The sequence below is a fragment of the Ascaphus truei genome, chromosome 7, assembly GCF_040206685.1.
Source record: "Ascaphus truei isolate aAscTru1 chromosome 7, aAscTru1.hap1, whole genome shotgun sequence".
In the NCBI taxonomy this organism is placed as follows: Eukaryota; Metazoa; Chordata; class Amphibia; order Anura; family Ascaphidae; genus Ascaphus; species Ascaphus truei.
This window is the reverse complement of record NC_134489.1, coordinates 12,484,222-12,505,036: the sequence shown is the minus strand read 5'-3', so window position 1 is coordinate 12,505,036 and position 20,815 is coordinate 12,484,222. Positions and strand designations below refer to the sequence as shown.

Genomic DNA, 20,815 nt, shown 5'->3' with positions numbered 1-20,815 from the left:
ATGTCTCTGTGTGTGAATAAGCATGTCTCTGTGTGAATGAGCATGTCTCTGTGTGTGAATGAGCATGTCTCTGTGGGAATGAGCATGTCTCTGTGTGTGAATGAGCATGTCTCTTGGGAATCAGCATGTCTCTGTGGGAATCAGCATGTCTCTGTGGGAATCAGCATGTCTCTGTGGGAATCAGCATGTCTCTGTGTGAATGAGCATGTCTCTGTGGGAATCAGCATGTCTGTGTGGGAATCAGCATGTCTCTGTGGGAATCAGCATGTCTGTGTGGGAATCAGCATGTCTCTGTGGGAATCAGCATGTCTCTGTGTGTGAATCAGCATGTCTCTGTGTGTGAATCAGCATGTCTGTGTGGGAATCAGCATGTCTCTGTGGGAATCAGCATGTCTGTTTGGGAATCAGCATGTCTCTGTGGGAATCAGCATGTCTCTGTGTGTGAATCAGCATGTCTCTGTGTGTGAATCAGCATGTCTGTGTGGGAATCAGCATGTCTCTGTGTGTGAATCAGCATGTCTGTGTATGAATCAGCATGTCTCTGTGTGTGAATCAGCATGTCTGTGTGTGAATCAGCATGTCTCTGTGTGTGAATCAGCATGTCTGTGTGTGAATCAGCATGTCTGTGTGTGAATAAGCATGTCTGTGTGTGAATCAGCATGTCTGTGTGTGAATAAGCATGTCTGTGTGTGTGAATCAGCATGTCTGTGTGTGAATCAGCATGTCTCTGTGTGAATAAGCATGTCTGTGTGTGATTAAGCATGTCTCTGTGTGTGAATCAGCATGTCTGTGTGTGAATCAGCATGTCTGTGTATGAATCAGCATGTCTCTGTGTGAATCAGCATGTCTCTGTGGGAATCAGCATGTCTCTCTGGGAATCAGCATGTCTCTGTGTGGGAATCAGCATGTCTCTGTGTGGGAATCAGCATGTCTCTGTGTGAATCAGCATGTCTCTGTGTGAATGAGCATGTCTGTGTGGGAATCAGCATGTCTCTGTGTGAATCAGCATGTCTCTGTGGGAATCAGCATGTCTCTGTGTGAATCAGCATGTCTCTGTGTGAATCAGCATGTCTCTCTGGGAATCAGCATGTCTCTGTGGGAATCAGCATGTCTCTGTGGGAATGAGCATGTCTCTGTGGGAATCAGCATGTCTGTGTGTGAATGAGCATGTCTGTGTGGGAATCAGCATGTCTCTGTGTGAATCAGCATGTCTCTGTGGGAATCAGCATGTCTCTGTGGGAATCAGCATGTCTCTGTGGGAATCAGCATGTCTCTGTGGGAATCAGCAGGTCTCTGTGTGAATCAGCATGTCTGTGTGGGAATCAGCATGTCTCTGGGAATCAGCATGTCTGTGTGTGAATAAGCATGTCTCTGTGGGAATCAGCATGTCTCTGTGTGTGAATCAGCATGTCTGTGTGTGAATAAGCATGTCTGTGTGTGTGAATCAGCATGTCTGTGTGTGAATCAGCATGTCTCTGTGGGAATCAGCATGTCTCTGTGTGGGAATCAGCATGTCTGTGTGTGAATAAGCATGTCTGTGTGTGTGAATCAGCATGTCTGTGTGTGAATAAGCATGTCTGTGTGTGTGAATCAGCATGTCTCTGTGTGTGAATCAGCATGTCTCTGTGTGTGAATGAGCATGTTTGTGTGTGTGAATCAGCATGTCTCTGTGTGTGAATCAGCATGTCTCTGTGTATGAATGAGCATGTCTCTGTGTGGGAATCAGCATGTCTCTGTGTGTGAATCAGCACGTCTGTGTGTGTGAATCAGCATGTCTCTGTGTGTGGATCAGCATGTCTCTGTGTGTGAATCAGCATGTCTCTGTGTATGAATGAGCATGTCTGTGTGTGTGAATCAGCATGTCTCTGTGTGTGAATCAGCATGTCTCTGTGTGTGAATCAGCATGTCTGTGTGTGAATAAGCATGTCTGTGTGTGTGAATAAGCATGTCTGTGTGTGTGAATCAGCATGTCTCTGTGTGAATAAGCATGTCTGTGTGTGATTAAGCATGTCTCTGTGTGTGAATCAGCATGTCTCTGTGTGGGAATCAGCATGTCTCTGTGTATGAATGAGCATGTCTGTGTGTGAATAAGCATGTCTGTGTGTGTGAAGCAGCATGTCTCTGTGGGAATCAGCATGTCTCTGTGTGGGAATCAGCATGTCTGTGTGTGAATAAGCATGTCTGTGTGTGTGAATCAGCATGTCTGTGTGTGAATAAGCATGTCTCTGTGTGTGAATCAGCATGTCTCTGTGTGTGATTGAGCATGTTTGTGTGTGTGAATCAGCATGTCTCTGTGTGTGAATCAGCATGTCTCTGTGTATGAATGAGCATGTCTCTGTGTTGGAATCAGCATGTCTCTGTGTGTGAATCAGCACGTCTGTGTGTGTGGATCAGCACGTCTGTGTGTGTGGATCAGCATGTCTCTGTGTGTGGATCAGCATGTCTCTGTGTGTGAATCAGCATGTCTCTGTGTATGAATGAGCATGTCTGTGTGTGTGAATCAGCATGTCTCTGTGTGTGAATCAGCATGTCTCTGTGTGTGAATCAGCATGTCTGTGTGTGAATAAGCATGTCTGTGTGTGTGAATCAGCATGTCTGTGTGTGTGAATCAGCATGTCTGTGTGTGAATAAGCATGTCTGTGTGTGTGAATCAGCATGTCTTTTTTCGATTGAGTCTTTTAAATGTCTGCAAAAAACATCCGGATCAATTGGCGGATCCTTTTTCTAATTTTTTGTATGAAGTGAAACTCCCTGGAAGTGGAGATTTTCAGCAGCTTTGGCGGCATTTTCATAATAAGGGCCTGGGGTCGTTCGTCTTTCTTCAAAAACCTGCACAAGAGCTTTTATCTTTTGATCTGCTCTGTACAGTTCCATGTTGCGCTCTTGGAAGGCCAAGCTCAATTTGGTCAACTGTTGGAGAGCATCAATCCTAGATCCAATAAGAATGCCGTTGATGTAATTTTTCGCTGAAGGCCTCATATATGCATTTCTCCTTTTTGTCTCTCATAGAATCACACTTCGCTTCTTAGAAATGTTGCACCCAAACGTCATCGTTCCCCCACACTGCGGAAACCGATCGGAAACTGGATGCTACCCAACATGTGCTTAAAATTCAACCAATTTTTAACACTTGCACCTCCAGCAAGTTCACGCACCCTTTCAATTCTCTGCTATTTTTCAGGCGACGCGTGATACGTACACAAAGCTTATCAATGACCGCTTTAAATCGGTGTATTCCCGAGACTTGTTTCTGTCGTATCACTGACCGACAGATCTAATCGGAGATTAGCACAGGGCCACACTATTACAGAAGGAAATGTGTCCTTCAGTAGTTTCTTAACTGTACTCTTACACCTCAACATCACAGCTGCACCACCACATGCAACAGACAGTAGTCTTCTGTAATCCTGGAAGACCAAAGACAATCAAGTCAAGGATCAAAATTCCCTTTTGCCTTAACACTTTGAAGTTTGACCAAGTCCAAAAATACATTTATCGGTGAGTTTATTCCACTATCTGCGACACAAATTCGAACATAGACAATTAGGATAGATTTTTGGCTTACGGTAGTGGACTTGTCTATTATCAATTACATTTAACTTTTCGACTTCATCATTTCTTTAGCCAAATTTTTTCTCATTTCATCACTAATGTGATACACGCATTGATAGAATGAAGAACACGACCCATGTCAATTCCGTTTAGTTCTTGCAAATCATTCTCAGATTTAGAATGATTAAACGATTGGTTTTCTTTTGTCACTTTATGTGCAGTGCGGAACATTTTGTGTGGTAATCACTTTTTTGTGAGAAAATGCCTTTAAAAAAAAAAAAGGTTCTCGAGGTTCTCTTTGTCCGCTTCTGCAGCCAACTTTAACGCAGCTTTATGTTCCATGGTTTGCTTGTGATCAAAACCTTTTTTTTTTCCCTCGCAAAGACATCAGCTGTTGCTGTTGATTTTCGCCAAAGTAGGTTGTCTCATTGTTGTTTAGATACTTCCAATCCTGACTTTTTTTTTCCGATTCCGAGAGTTCCAACTTTTCGGTCGGGTGTACAGCCTAGTTTCTTATTGCTAATGGCTAGCCAATTGTATTTAATATCAAAATCATTTTTTTTTTAAATCCAAAGTCCAGCAGCTATGTTCGTCATCGTCAGTTTGCTCTTCAGAAACAGGAACAGGAACTGAAGCCATTCATTCTTTTTCATTCACTTCATCACTTGTTCTAGCTTTTTTATTTACGGGAGGTGAAAAGAAACTCGTTATATTTTTCAGTTTCAAAGTTGGGGTCATTTATTAACAAAGAGGAAAATACTATAAGTCTTTTCAACAGGAAAATAAATCTGTTGGTTAAAAAGAAATGGATAAAAGTCCTGTAAACAGTACAAAAAAGCCACAGGCGCTAAGACCACCGTGACCTAAAGATGGTAGATGTACACCCAAAAAATAACACTTCCAAAAATGAAAGACTTACAGATCACATGAGATAAGTAAGTATAGAAATTAGTGCAATTAAAAAACCTCAAATGAACAACCATACAGAATCGTACAGTCCCAGAAAACAAATGGAGGTGCTGCTCTCTCACCAGAGAATGAATCGCAAAGTGAACACACACACACACACACACAATTCCACCACCCTACAGCACAATACCCCACAAACCCACCTACAGCAAAATACCCCAAAACATATCCTCAGAACATGGAAACAGGACTGGGTTAACCCATTCTCTGCTTGGAATAATTGCCGTGCCAGAAACCCCTAAGACATTGGCATGAAGGGGATAAATGGACCCACAGATTCTTATACTGTAGATGTACCAAGATCCATATTACCCCATTTTGTTAATGTGAAATGCGGAAGTTACACCCAATTTCTGGCGTCAATCGGCAGCGGAGGGAGGCAGCACCCAAAGGAATGGCGGGCAACAGCTGGAAAGATGAAAAACGACCAATCCAGCACCGGTGGCCGGGCCTTTTGTCCTGGCTGCCCCTGCCTGACTATCGGCCCCTCCGCATTGCATGACATCTCTCGGGGCATGAGGTGTCGGTATGCCGTACCGGGGCGTACCCACACAAAAAACCCTGTGTGTGTGTGTCAGTGTGCCTGTGTGTGTATCAGTGTGTCTGTATGTGTATCAGTGTGTCTGTATGTGTATCAGTGTGTCTGTGTGTGTATCAGTGTGTCTGTGTGTGTATCAGTGTGTCTGTGTGTGTATCAGTGTGGCTGTATGTGTATCAGTGTGTCTGTGTGTGTATCAGTGTGTCTGTGTGTGTATCAGTGTGTCTGTATGTGTATCAATGTGTCTGTGTTTGTATCAGTGTGTCTGTATGTGTATCAGTGTGTCTGTATGTGTATCAATGTGTCTGTGTTTGTATCAGTGTGTCTGTATGTGTATCAGTGTGTCTGTATGTGTATCAGTGTGTCTGTATGTGTATCAGTGTGTCTGTATGTGTATCGATGTGTCTGTGTTTGTATCAGTGTGTCTGTATGTGTATCAGTGTGTCTGTATGTGTATCAGTGTGTCTGTATGTGTATCAGTGTGTCTGTGTGTGTATCAGTGTGTCTGTGTGTGTGTCTGTGTGTGTATCAGTGTGTCTGTGTGTGTATCAGTGTGTCTGTATGTGTATCAGTGTGTCTGTATGTGTATCAGTGTGTCTGCATGTGTATCAGTGTGTCTGCATGTGTATCAGTGTGTCTGTATGTGTATCAGTGTGCCTGTATGTGTATCAGTGTGTCTGTGTGTGTATCAGTGTGTCTGCGTGTGTATCAGTATGTCTGTGTGTGTATCAGTGTGTCTGTATGTGTATCAGTGTGTCTGCATGTGTATCAGTGTGTCTGCGTGTGTATCAGTGTTTCTGCATGTGTATCAGTGTGTCTGCATGTGTATCAGTGTGTCTGTATGTGTATCAGTGTGTCTGCATGTGTATCAGTGTGTCTGTGTATGTATCAGTGTTTCTGCATGTGTGTCTGCATGTGTATCAGTGTATCTGTATGTGTATCAGTGTGTCTGCATGTGTATCAGTGTGTCTGTATGTGTATCGGTGTGTCTGTATGTGTATCGGTGTGTCTGTGTGTGTATCAGCGTATGTGTATCAGTGTGTCTGTATGTGTATCAGTGTGTCTGTATGTGTATCAGTGTGTCTGTATGTGTATCAGTGTGTCTGTATGTGTATCAGTGTGTCTGTATGTGTTTAATTGTGTCTGTATGTGTATCAGTGTGTCTGCATGTGTATCAGTGTATCTGTATGTGTATCAGTGTGTCTGTATGTGTATCAGTGTGTCTGTATGTGTATCGGTGTGTCTGTGTGTGTATCAGCGTATCTGTATGTGTATCAGCGTGTCTGTATGTGTATCAGTGTGTCTGTATGTGTATCGGTGTGTCTGTATGTGTATCAGTGTGCCTGTATGTGTATTAGTGTGTCTGTATGTGTATCAGTATGTCTGTATGTGTATCAGTGTGTCTGTATGTGTATCAGTGTGTCTGTATGTGTATCAGTGTGTCTGTATGTGTTTAATTGTGTCTGTATGTGTATCAGTGTGTCTGTATGTGTATCAGTGTGTCTGCATGTGTATCAGTGTGTCTGTATGTGTATCAGTGTGTCTGATACACATGTTGCAAGGAAGAATAAGTATATTATAATAGGGAACACAGTCTTAATATGATATACAACAGGGAGAGAGGTATTTGCCATAGAAATAGAAGTGCTTGCACAAGAGGTCCTGCCCTGATGCTGGAGGGCGGGAGGCTCAGGGGAGAGGTAACGTGTTCTTAACCGAGAGTCTTGTGGAGGCTAGAAATTGGGATCCTGGATATCGCACAGCACCATGGATCAAATTTGCTTTAGGCTTTACAGCAGTATGTAAGAAGGGCAAAGTTGATGGACCACATACTGTATGTGCTCCTTAATATCTGTTTACAATGCCTGTGTATATATATGATTTGAAAGTGAGCATTGAGATGGGTTAAATGCTTCATATGCTGTCAATTCCTTGATGTCCAGGCTCCTCCGGCAATAAAGAGACACTGGAGCCAGAAAAAAACAGAGTACTTTAAAATGCTGCCACATAACCATCTACCAGCACTTACTGAACAGCTCCCAGCTGTGTCTCAATAGGCATCCAGTCAGATGCCAAATCAGCTCTGCTTCTATCCTATTCTGCCAACAGGAACACGGGGCCATCTTATGGTCAGTAGTAGGTACTGTGTCATGGGCCAAACAATACCATCGGGATGTTCTTTTTAAGTATGAAAATATTATTTGTAATAATTAACAAAAGAATATGTATATGAGAGAGAGAGAGCTGTAACGTGTTAGCCGAGCTTAATAATCAAAAACAAAAAGACGATACCGTTCTGTGGCTAACAAAATGCTTTTATTTGAGCTTTCGAGATGCACTGATCTCTTCTTCTGGCGATGTTACAATGGATAAAGCAAGAAAGGGTTTTACTTAAAAACAGTGCATCCTGGAATGTATCTGTGACTGAAGCCTATCCCTCCCCCTGTGCAGTATGTGATATATGACTTAAGGTGTTAAATGGGTGTGTGTGTGTGTGTGTGTGTGTGTGTGTGTGTGTGTGTGTGTGTGTGTGTGTGTGTATAGTTATACGTTACCGTTCCAAGGATTGGTAAACAAGAGACAGCACTCAATGTTCAAAATCAATGTGTATTAGTGATAGCAAAAATACATCCAGAAACCCAACGTTTCGGTCCTACAGTATTTAGCCTAGTAATCCTCCACTACCCTTTTACCACTCCGGGAAGAAGGCCCCCTTGGCTGAAACGCGTTGAGTGTTCACTGACGGCAGTATACATGATTTCTACAGCGTGACGTTTGCTTCATGATGCAACTCCTGTGGACGTTATGAGAGACTGCAATCTATGTTGGAATTACTCTCCCTTGGACTGACTCATACACAATTATGGACAGCTGAGTATCACTTTCTCTGCTGCTCTGAGTCCTTTCCCCTTTGTGGGATGTAGGCAAATGCATCCAGTACTGGCTTTATTTTTCATCCTATATAGCTATGTGTTTTGCCTTTTTGCAAGAATCCACAGGAACGTTGTGCACTCATGTTTTTTGATATTATTATTATTTTTGGTTATTGCTGCACAGGGTTTGAGTATTTTTCATCTTACTTTCCCCTGTGTCTCCCCCTTGGTTTAAGATATATATTTTTTTCTTATGTTCACTATTGTGTATATAAGTTTATTCATTGTATATACTTAATTATTTTTTCTTTTGGGTTTAGTTATATTATTTGTAGCTAGGATCCTTAGGGGGTGTTGTAATCCTTTAGCTCATTTGTATCACCTCATATTTTTGAGAGGTATATTATTACATGTTTGATACATTTAAGCTCTAGGTTTTACTTTCAGCGATATTATATGTATTATTTTTCTAGTCACAGCTTTTTTATTTTTGTTTTGCTGCCTACAGTGTGTTTATGTTTTTAATGTTAGCGTGTCTTATTGCTCGCTATTAAAATCATTTCCGTTTTCTATTTTGACTTACAATCTAAGTCTTTTTTCTTTATATGAGATTAGTTATTTTGTGGTATATTTAGAGTGCTATTTTGGAGATTGTCTCAGTCTTTTTGTGTGATATATATATATATATATATTAGATGTATATATTTGTATGTAAAATTCAATACAAATTGTCAACTTTCTAGGCACCGTGAGTTCCTGTCTTTGAAGTGAGCTAACCTGGTTTGAATCCCAATGTCAGCTCAGCTTGTGCTTGTGACCTTGGACAAAGTCACTTCATGTCAATGTGCCTCGAGCACCACAATTAGATTGTAAGCTCTGTGGCATCGCACTTTGTCCACTCACAGTGATAGCACTATAAGAAAGAAAAATATATATTACATTTAATAACCAGTTCGATTTATAAAATGAAAAAAGGGCTACAAAAATAAACATTAAAAATAACATTAAAGAAGACAAGTTGAAAAACACTACTTCAATGCTATTTTAGTGTAGCTACAGTTTAATACAGGAAGGCCATGTTTACATAGTGATCAGCCCATTCATTTTGTCTTTTTTTGTGTTTTCAGTTTAACACACAGACCCAGATCCATGAAGGGTCTTACTCTACTGCGTCTCAGTGTCTGTGTTTAAAGAGGTTGATGTAACCTCGTAAACTAAGGTTACAGTAACCTTAGTTAAAGTCAGGTTAAGCCTTAACAGGTATCTTCAAAGGACAATGACACACAGGAACATTAAGTCATGTTTTTTTCCCGTAAACAGCGCTGCGTTACCTTTAGCAGCCATTAATTCTAACGATATGCCAAGAGGCGTGCACCCAAACATTGCATATCCACTGAAGGTCGTTAAGGTTACTGCAGTGACTAAAATGTATGTTATTTATGTCATACAGTACATAAAAGGTAACATTACTCACATTTAGACCCTCTCTCTCCCCATACTTCAGCGCCTGGATGGTTAAGACATATGTGACGTTATTGGCAGATAACGCAATGCTGCATTACAATACCGTGTCCGTGACATTAGGTCTATGCTAATGAGATATATTTTGGCTGGTGTTTTTGCATACAATTAGCTTTGTGGATACGCGGTAACCTCAGGGAAAATAACAGCTATTTCTATTTTGGTAGCGTCATGGTACAGTATGAGCCCTGAGTTAAAGGAGCTTTGTGTATTTGGGCCATCGGGGGCTTTACTGTGTCTACCATTTAAATGGACTGGATGGTGTCTACAGCTTAGTAACATTTAGTACATCTGGCCCGAAGTGTTTCACTGCATTAAAACTCTCTCTTTACTTTATTTGCAGGTTATTCACCTTACCATGGAAAGGTTGGCCATTTGTCTGCTGATGATTAGCACGTCTCTGAAGGCCATGATGTGCCCCAAGAGATGCACATGTCAAAATGTGTCACCATCCTTCACAATCCTATGCACCAAGACAGGCCTTCTGTTCGTGCCACCTACCATTGACAGGAGGACAGCAGAGCTCCGGTTAAAGGACAATTTCATAACTACCCTTAGAAGGAAGGATTTTGCCAATATGACGGATCTCATCCACTTGACGCTATCCAGGAATACAATTAGTCAAATCATGCCTTATGCATTCTTTGACCTTAAAGGCCTCCATGCCCTTCACTTAGACAGCAACAGGTTGACTTTTGTGAATGAAGAACTTTTTAAGGGCCTAATTAACCTCCGACATTTGATTTTGAGCAACAACCAGTTACATCACATAGGTCCAGGGTCCTTCGATGATTTTATAGACACGTTAGAGGATCTAGATTTGTCATACAACAACCTAGTGGATATACCTTGGGAGACCGTTGGGAGACTTTCAAGTGTAAACACGGTGGGCTTGGATCACAACCTCATTGATTATGTTCCTGAGGGTATCTTCTCTAATCTCCACAAGCTGGCTAGATTGGACATGACCTCCAATAAATTGAAGAAGATTCCACCGGATCCATTGTTTTCTAGGATTCCCGTTTATGCCAAATCTAAAGGTTCTCCATTGACTTCCCTGGTGCTCAGCTTCGGTGGGAACCCTCTTCACTGCAACTGTGAGTTAGTGTGGCTTAGACGACTCACCAGGGAAGATGATTTAGAAACCTGTGCCTCTCCCATGGAGCTGATGGGCAAGTATTTCTGGTCTATCAAAGAGGAGGAGTTTGTTTGCGAACCCCCTATGATAACCCACCGAACTCCCAGGCAAGTGGTCATGGAAAGTCAAAGTGCAACTTTGAAGTGCAAAGCTGTGGGCGACCCTGATCCTTATGTACGATGGATTTCCCCAGATGGAAAGCTGGTTTCCAATACCACAAGGACTATATCCTATGAGAATGGGACCTTGGATATTCTTAGTACCATGTCAGCGGATCGTGGAAACTTTACCTGTATAGCATCCAATGCAGCAGGAGAATCTACAGCCAGCGTGGAGCTCATTGTCTCCCCATTTCCTAACCTTGCCAACAGCACCAGCTGTGAGAAGGAACCAGAGTCAGTGCTTTCAGATAAACTGACGCCTGCCAAGTCTAGCTTCCCTTCAAATGAAACAAAAGCTCTGCATGATAAGAAGGTTGTGGTTGCTGAACTGACCTCATCCTCGGCTCTCATCCAGTGGTCTCCCCAGAGTCACATCCCCGGGATAAGGATGTTCCAGATTCAATACAATAGCTCATCGGATGACATATTAGTTTACAGGTAACTCTACTGCCATAACACTGTTTGCCTCTAAAGCTTTTGAAGATGCCGTTCTGCTAATGACAATAATATGTTTAATTATATTGGTAAAGTGTCATGCAATGCTGGACAAAAGTGATCTAATGACAATGATATGTGTAAATGGTTTGAGGGTCACTCCCATGTAGGACCCAGGTGACCTAATGACAAGTACATGTTTAATCGATTTAAAGGATCAGTGCCATGTAGGGCCAAAGTTACCTTGTGACTTTGTAATGGGTTAAGGCGTCAGCCCCAGGTAGGTCCACATATTCATAAAAACAGTGATATGTTTAATGGGGTAAAAGTGCCATTCCACTTAGTAAGCTAATGTCACCCAAACTTAATAAACATGTCACTGTTCAAATATCAAAATATATTGCTGCTATATATTCACTTTGGTCTGACATGGGGCGGAACCTTTAACCCAATAAACATATCACTGTTATGGAGTCACTTTGGTCCTAAGTGAGCCTGCCATTTAACCCATTTAACATATTTCTGTCGTTAGGTCATACTGGGTCATATTGTTCCGACTGATCAGTTGTTCTGTACATAGTTACATAGTAGATGAGGTTGAAAAAACACACGTCCATGAAGTTCAACCTATGCTAAATGTAGACAACAGATACTTTATCCTGTATCTATAGTTACAGTATATTGATCCAGAGGAAGGCAAACAAAAACCCCAGTGACATATCATCCAATGATATTTCATAAGGAGAAAAATAAATTCCTTTCCGACTCCAAGAATTGGCAATCAGATTACTCCCTGGGTCAACATCCTTCCCATGTTTACTTATTTGGTAAATGTCTGTATACATTTCCTTTCTAAAAATATGTCCAACCTTTATTTTTTTAACAAATCTATTGTATCTACATCACATTATCCATGGGTAATGAATTCCACATGTTAACTGCCCTTACTGTAGGGAACCCTTTCCTTTGTTGCTGGTGAAATCTCCTTTCCTCCAATCTTAAGGGATGGCCCGAGTCCTTTGTACTGTCCTAAATAGTTCTTTTGAAAGCTCCTTGTACTGTCCCCGAATATATTTGTATATAGTTATCATATCCCCTCTTAGATGCCTCTTTTCTAATGTAAATGAAACTCGTTTAGCTAGCCTCTCCTCATAGGTTAGATTGTCCACCCCCTTTATTAATTTGGTGGCTCTTCTCTGCACTCTCTCTAGTTCCATAATGTATTTTCTAAGGATTGGTGCCCAAAATTGTACTCCATATTCAAGGTGTGGTCTTACTAATGCTTTGTAAAAGGGGCATAATTATGTTTACTTCCCTTCCATCCATTGCCTGTTTAATGCAAGATAAGATATCTTGTTTGCCTTTGCAGCTACTGCATGACTTTGGGCACTATTGTTAAGCCTGCTGTCTACCAGTACTCCTAAATCCTTCTCCATCAAGAATTCCCCTTACTTATCTTCATTTAATTTGTAAATCGCCGATTTTATTCTTGCTTTCCAAATGCATAACCTTACATTTATTTGTATTTAACCTCATCTGCTATTTACCGGCCCAAGTATCCAGTATATTCAAGTCCTTCTGGAGGAAAATGATTTCCTGCTCGGATTCTACTACCTTACACAATTTAGTGTCATCAGCAAAGATGGAGACTTTGCTCTCGATGCCAACCTCAAGGTCATTAATAAACAAGTTAAAAAGCAGGGGTCCCAGTACCGATCCATGAGGTACGCCACTCACGACTTTAGCCCAACCTGAAAAAGTTCCACTTATGACAACCCTCTGTTGTCTGTCCTTCAACACTTTTCAATCCAGGTGCATATATTTTTACTGATTCCAATTTTTCTTTATTTTGTACACCAACCTTTTGTGTGGAACCGTATCAAAAGCCTTTGCAAAATCTAAGTAGGCCACATCAACTGCATTACCCTGGTCTAAATTCCTACTTACCTCCTCAAAGAAACAAATAAGGTTCTATCCTTCGTAAATTCATGCTGACTATTACAAATAATTTTGTTTTCCTTTAGGTTTTTCTGAATTTTATCCTGTATTAAACCTTCAAGTAGCTTCCCCATTATTGAAGTCAGGCTCACAGGTCTGTAATTCCCCGGTTGTGATCTTGCTCCCTTTTTAAATATAGACACCGCATCTGCTTTACGCCAATCTTGTGGTACTCAGCCTGTGGAAATGGATATTGAATATTAAATGTAATAATTTGGCTATTACTGAACTTGAGAGCTCTTTCTTTTATACTTATTACCCAAGGGTAAACACTGATAAGTGTGCTTTTCTAACAATGTTTTAAAGACTACCCATTTGTCATCTACATGTTTCCCGACAAAAACATCATCCCAATGTATTCCTTGTAGATTAGTCATCAGTTTATTAAAATCTGCCTTTCTAAAGTTTAAGACTTTTTGTTGAACCCAAATAATCTGTTTTTTTGATAGTTTATTTCAAAGGAGACCATGTTATGAACACTGTTAGCAAATATTCAAGTCCTGGAACATTTGGGTATTACTTCTACATTGTTTGATATTACCAAATCCAGTATTGCCCCCCTCCTGGTTGGTTCCTAAATTATTTGAGTCATGTAATTGTCTTTAAGCACCCCAAAAAAACTGTTTCCTTTTGATTTAATGCTAATCTGATTGCTTCGGTCTATGTCTGGATAATTACAATCCCCCATTATGCAAATATGACCCAGTTTTGATGCCTTCTCCATTTGCAAAAGTATTTTACCTTCCTCAAACTCACAGATATTTGGTGGTTTATAGCATATCCCTACAAACATTTTCTTTATACTTTTACCTCCACTGCTAATTTCTATCCACAATGTCTACATTTTTATAATTTCCTTCATAAACATCTTCCCTTATAATAGGTTTTAGATCCGGTTTAACATATAAACATACTCCACCTCCCCTTCTATTTGCTCGATCCTTCCGAAAAAGGGAATAACCATCTAAATGAACTGCCCAGTCATGAGTTTCATCCCACCATGTTTCAGTAATGCCTATGACATCATACATACATACCTTGCAGCTATTAATTCAAGCTCCCCCATTTTATCTGTCAGGCTTCTTGCATTAGCAAGCATGCATTTAAGTTTTTTTTCATCCTGTACTATTATCTTATCTGCTCCTTCCTTTCTGCGCCAATTTGGTTTAGTCTTTAGAAGTTTTCTAGTATTATCTTCATTTACTATGGGTGTCTTGCTGCTTGTTAAACTCGTACTTGCCCCATTCTACCTCTATAACTGTCCCTAGCATAAAGCTTGGACCTCTCAGAAAAGGAGTCCCAGTGCTCTAAAAACTCAAAACCCTCCTTCTTACACCACTTTCTTAGCCATGCATTAACCTCCCTGATCTCTGACTGTCTCCCTGCGGTAGCGCATGGCACTGGTAGTATTTCAGAAAATACTACCTTGGAGGTCCTTGTCTTAAGCTTTTGGCCTAGATCCCTGAAATCATTTTTTAGAACCCTCCCTTTCTCTAACTTTGTCATTGGTGCCAACGTGTACCAAGACCGTCGAGTCAATCCCAGCCCCCCCCCCAACAATCTGTCTACCCGATCCGCAATGTGCCGAACCCGAGCACCCGGGAGACAACAAACTGTTCAGTTCATGCGGTCAGGGCAACAGATTGCCCTATCTTCCTTCCTAATAATGGAGTCCCCTACCACCACAATCTTTCTTGGTACTGTATGTATGTATGTATGTCTTTATTTATATAGCAAAGGTATGTGGGTATGTAGCACACCAAAACAGTGCAAATAAATGCAAAAAATGCGATACTTGCGCACAATGCCAGAGCTCCTGGTTCAAGGATGGCATATCTGCAGCAATCCAAGTATACAGCAACACTGTGTATTATGAATAAATTCTTTTGATAAAAATCCGTGGAGCCCTGGATCATCTTTCCTGTTTATTTATATAGCGCCATTAATGTACATAGCGCGTCACAGTAGTAATACACGTGACAATCATGTAAATAACAAATAGTACAAATTACAGATCTTGGGAATAAGCGCTTCAGACATAAAAGTAACATTAAGGAAGAGGAGTCCCTGCTCCGAAGAGCTTACAATCTAATTGGTAGGTAGGAAGAACGTACAGAGACCATAGGGCATTCTGGTAAGTGCGTCTGCAGGGGGCCAAGCTTTATGTATCATGTGTATAGTATTAGCAACAGTGCTATTCATATGCTTCTTTAAGCAATTGTGTCTTAAGGTGGTTCTTAAAGGTGGATAGAGAGGGTGCTAGTCGGGTACTGAGGGGAAGGGCATTCCAGAGGTGTGGGGCAGTCAGTAAGAGAGGTTTAAGGCGGGAGAGGGCTTTAGTTACAAAGGGGGTAGAGAGAAGACATCCTTGCGCAGTACGCAAGAGTTGGGATGGTGCATAGCGAGAAATTAGGGCTGAGATGTAAGGAGGAGCAGAAGAGTGTAAAGCTTTAAAAGTGAGGAGAAGAATGGAGTGTGATATGCGAGATTTGATGGGAAGCCAGGAGAGGGATTTCAGCAGGGGAGACGCCGAGACAGATTAAGGAAAGAGAAGAGTGTTTCTGGCAGCAGCATTTAGGATAGATTGTAGGAGAGACAGGTGAGAGGCAGGAAGGCCGGACAGCAGGAGGTTACAGTAATCGAGACGGGAGAGAATGAGGGCCTGAGTCAGAGTTTTAGCAGTCGAGTAACAGAGGAAAGGGCGTATCTTTGTTATACTGCGGAGGAAAAAGCAACAGGTTTTAGATACGTTTTGAATGTGAGGGGCGAATGAGAGAGAGGAGTTGAGTGTGACCCCTAGGCAGCGTGCTTGGGCTACTGGGTGAATGATAGTACTTCCAACAGTAATTTGGAAGGAGGTAGTAGGGCCAGGTTTGGGAGGAAGTATAAGGAGCTCTGTTTTAGCCATGTTAAGTTTAAGTCGGCGGAGGTCCATCCAGGATGATATCCCAGAGAGACATTCAGAAGCTTTGGTCTGTACAGAGGGCAGAGTTGAAACAGGACAGCATAAATTTGTAGTGAAGGAAGTCTGCGAGAGTATGAGATTTCCTCCAGAGGCGTTCAGAGGAGCGAGTGGAGGAACGCAGCATGCGTGTGTGGGAGTTTAGCCAGGGTCTGGGGTTAGAAGGGCGAGGATGGCAGAGAGAAAGCGGGGCATGTAGATCAAGACACGAGGATAAGGCAGAGTTGTAGTTCCTGACCAGGTTGTCAGGGTCTGAAGCAGAACTGAGAGAGGAGAGGGAGGAGCGTAAAGTGGAATAAAAAGCTGGTAGGTTAATAGAGCGCAGGTTTCTGCAGAAATGAGGGCTAGGTGGAGATGGAGAGGGGGAGAAGCGAGAGAGAGAAAATGAGATGAGGTGATGGTCAGAGAGAGGAAAGGGGGAAATGGAAAAATCAGTGAGAGAAACATTTTTTAGTGAAAACCAGGTCTAAGTATTGGCCATCCTTCTGGGTGCTGCTACAATCAACTGTTGAAGGCCAAACGAAGACGCTAGAGAGAGAAAGCGGGAAGCCCAAGGAAGAGAGGGGTCATCAATGTGGCAATTGAAGTCCCTGAGGAGAAGAACAGGGGAGTGTATGGAGAGAAAGAAAGAGAGCCAGGATTCAAAGAGAGAGAGAGAGAGAGAGAGAGAGAGATCGATCTGATCATTCTAAGTCCCCTCTGTGCTGGAGGAACTATTCCCCTGGCTGCTAGGGGAATCCAGCTCCTCCAGCCTTGCCATTTCTGCCCTGACACTAGCAATTAATTCACTAAATATGGCAAATATATTGGGATGGGGTCAGTTCAGAACTGGCCTGCCTCTTCCTCTTGCCCCTACTTCCCCTTCTAACTTTTACCCAGCTCCCTACCTGCTCCTCACTAACAGTGCCATCATCTGCACCACTAATCGAAGCAAGGGCATGCTCAGTGACCACTAAACTCCTTTCAAGATTGTCAATGTCCCTCAATATTGCAAGTTTCCTATTCAGAGCAGCAATCCCTGACTTGAAAGAGACCACGGTCTCTCACGTCTCACAGCGTTATGCTCCTTGGAACAGCTGCTCCAAGTGCACATACATGTGGCAAGATGTGCATTGAGTAGCTTTCTCAATCCTGCTCATTATTGCAACTATGAAGTTTATAAATACTAACAATAAATTGTATTTCACTATACTACTATACCTAGTTTAACCCCTACCTTGTTCAAACTCCTTCTGGTTCTAACTACAGTACACACTTAAAACAACCTGCACTTGAAATCAATCAGTCACACAGACCAGTACACGCACAGTCCTTCCCATAAATCAACTTAACTAACCCATCATATATATAGCGACCAATTACCAGCACAAACTCAACATTTCAACATCTACAGACGTCTAGACAATTGTAGTTTAGGAATTGGTCACTGTATTAGGGAGACTCTGGCCGCTGTATCCTCTCTCAGAAACGTCTTCTTGTGTTGTCTTCTGTGTTTATTGGCTTCTTCCCACCAAGTAAGGGGAAGTGACATCGCAACAAAAAATAATAATAATAATAATCTTACTTTATCTACCATATTGTCCTATTCTGGGCAGTAGGGAATTTTAGAGGGAGTTTCTTGAGGGACAAAATTGAAGTGATAGAGGTCTGCAGGAATAGTAATTTTAAAAGTAGAGGAGGTTGCACCTTTAAAATGTTAAATGGCAGAGTACAATTCAACACCTTCTACGAGAGAAAAATGCTGAAAAAAACCACCCTTTTGTTCAACAATTTATTTCCCATTTCACAGCTTCAGACTAATTTAGACACTCCAGTTACAAAGGCTATCGAGGCAGAAATAATGCCTCAAATCACAGACTCATAATTTTAAACAATATAAAAGTCCTTTCAAACGCCACCTTTTCATATTCCCACAGCGAGTTTGCATCAGATATAGATTTATTTTTTTTAAATACAAAGACAGGCCTTCGCTGAATACGGCTGGAATGTTTGTAATTGCCCTATAATTCTATATTATGTGAGATTCTAATAATCGTAATAAACACTATATTCTGTGAGTTATTTAAGGATTGGGTGAGCAGACTTTGACCTAAGTTGGCAAATCTCATTTAGTAACTCCGTCAATAACTTGTACATAATTTTTACAATTTGTCTGGCCAGTCTACTTTAATGTTAATGTAGGATTTCAATACTGTAATTACAATTATCATTTATTTATGATGCTCACCTTTCATCTTGACAGAGCACGGACAAAGCTAAAGAAGATGTAGGGAGGGATGTAAGAATAAGCGAGAGATGTATTTTCATTCTGTGTCTTTGACCGTATTCTCCACCTCTGTATGTGCGCCTGTCCTTTGCAGAGTATCAATAGTAAGAGTCGGTAAGAAGTTATAGGGAGCGGTTATATGGATTCATAGTAGGAGTTATAGGGAGCATTTATATGGAGCAATAGGAGCTGTTAGGGACGAGTTGTAGGAAGCTGGTATACAGAGCAAAGGGAGGAGTTACGAAAGCGTTATAGGGAGCGCTTCAATGGAGCAGTAGGAGGAGTTGATAAAGAGTTATAGGGAGCGGTTATATGGGCAATAAGAGAAGTTATAGGTAGCATTTATAAGGATCAACATCATTATTGAGAGTGGTGATGTGGAGCAATAGGAAGAGTTATAGGGAGAAGTTGTATGAAACAATTAGAGGAGCTTTAGTGAGTGGATATGGAAACGATAGAAGTTATAGGGAGGTATTTTATGGAGCACAAGGAAGAGTTAGGGATGAAGGTATAGCGAGCAGTTATGTGGGGCAATAGGATAAGTTATAGCGACCGTTTACATTAAAGGAGGAGTTATAGGAAATTGTTATATGGTGCAAAAGAGGAGTTTGTGGGAGCGGTAATATGCACAATGGGAGGCGTTAGGGAGAAGTTATTAGGAATATCTATGTTTAAATTGAATAGGAATCTAAAAAGAGACAGACACGTCATAATTTGTTTCCCATTATCCAGAATCCTCATCTGCAGCTGAACCTTTGTCTAACATGTGCCAATGTAGTGACTGAAGGATGTTTGGGGGACCTGTGAAAGACACGGAGATACAGGAGATACACTCATAAAGTCTCTAACTTTGCTGTACTTTGTGGGGTTTTGCCATTTCTTACCCACAATTACGGTTTTGTGTCTGATAAAAAAAGCTGTCAAAATCACCCGCGAAAGATCACTTCATCCCTGCAGATGGAAATTATATATTTGGTTCCTGATGATAAATAAATGAACTCAGATGCACTTTCCTTTCAAAGACAAGAAATCCATTTAATGCAGCCTAAAGCTAAAAGGGATCAAGACACAATTAGCCTCATTTCATTTCTAATACAATTATCATGGATAGAGTACAGTATATGAGCCCTATTCCGTTTTATCTCCAGGAATATAACAAAGGGGGGGGGGGAAATGAGATAAAGATCGCCATTTATACATTTGAAATTGTGTTAAAAGATGATGTGGATTTTCATATTGATTTATTTTCTAGATGTTGCTGGATGGTTCAACTTAGTTCATATCTGTTTAAGAACACTACGTGTACCAACACAAGAATGGTTATTAGCTTAAATGATCAAGGAGACATTATTTGTTATAAGAACCCCAGATGGGGTAAATATTACACATTAAACATTATAAACTATAACACACACACACACACACACACACACATATATATATATGTGTGTGTGTGTGTGTGTGTGTGTGTGTGTGTGTGTGTGTGTGTGTGTGTGTGTTATAGTGTATAATGTTTAATGTGTAATATTTACCCCATCTGGGGTTCTTATAACAAATAATGTCTCCTTGATCATTTAAGCTAATAACCATTCTTGTGTTGGTACACGTAGTGTTCTTAAACAGATATGAACTAAGTTGAACCATCCAGCAACATCTAGAAAATAAATCAATATGAAAATCCACATCATCTTTTAACACAATTTTAAATGTATAAATGGCGATCTTTATCTCATTTATATATATATACTGTATGTTGTAAATCACTTTGGTCTTGCTGAGATTTATATGGAGTCCCATCTTCTTACTTTCTTTGGCATGTTGTCTCATTTATTGCTGGAGGTCATTTGGATTTTGTGGCAAAAATAATAATGCTGTCTGCAAATCAGAGGTGAGTCAAGTGTTCGCTATTCATTTTGATTCCTTTCTCTTCCCAATGTAATGTCTTAAACAATTATTCAAGTGTTTGCGGTGAAAAGCGTTGGTGACATGGCTTTCCCCTGCTGTTCCTTATCTTCCTTGTATTCTTCACGTAGTGTAATGGTTGATAGCATTTTTCGGAAATGTTCCTTATAAGCAATGTACATTTCTTTAACATTTTGACTTCTTTCTGCTTTTGAAACAGCGTAGCTGTAGACAGAATCCAATGCTACAAATCCTAGCATGGAGTGATAGATTGTACTTATTACATCAAAATCACTTTTTGTACCTCTTGTATTCCATTCCATTGTATTATATCCGCTGTGATATCCTGTGTGCTCTCTAGGCTGGGGAAAATGCAGGGTCTGCTGCAGCCGAATAGTGAGTATCTTTGTAAACATATTGCATGTGATTGAAAGTAGACTGGCTGATCTCACGTTCTTAAGGTCTTCTTTGTCTCTTTTCTTATGAACGAGGATAATTAT

The 20,815-nt window shown here is 41.0% G+C and overlaps 1 protein-coding gene across 6 annotated transcripts in view; it reads left to right on the top strand.

Moving 5' to 3' along the window:
* LOC142498722 (leucine-rich repeat and fibronectin type III domain-containing protein 1-like protein) overlaps window positions 1-20,815 on the top strand; it is a 610,172-nt gene that overhangs the window by 530,065 nt on the left and 59,292 nt on the right. For all 6 annotated transcript variants that reach the window (XM_075607039.1, XM_075607036.1, XM_075607041.1 and 3 more), the window contains one exon: window positions 9,797-11,190. In XM_075607039.1, the coding sequence (XP_075463154.1) occupies window positions 9,812-11,190 (1,379 nt within the window). In that variant the 5' untranslated portion in view covers window positions 9,797-9,811. The remainder of the gene's footprint in view (window positions 1-9,796; window positions 11,191-20,815) is intronic.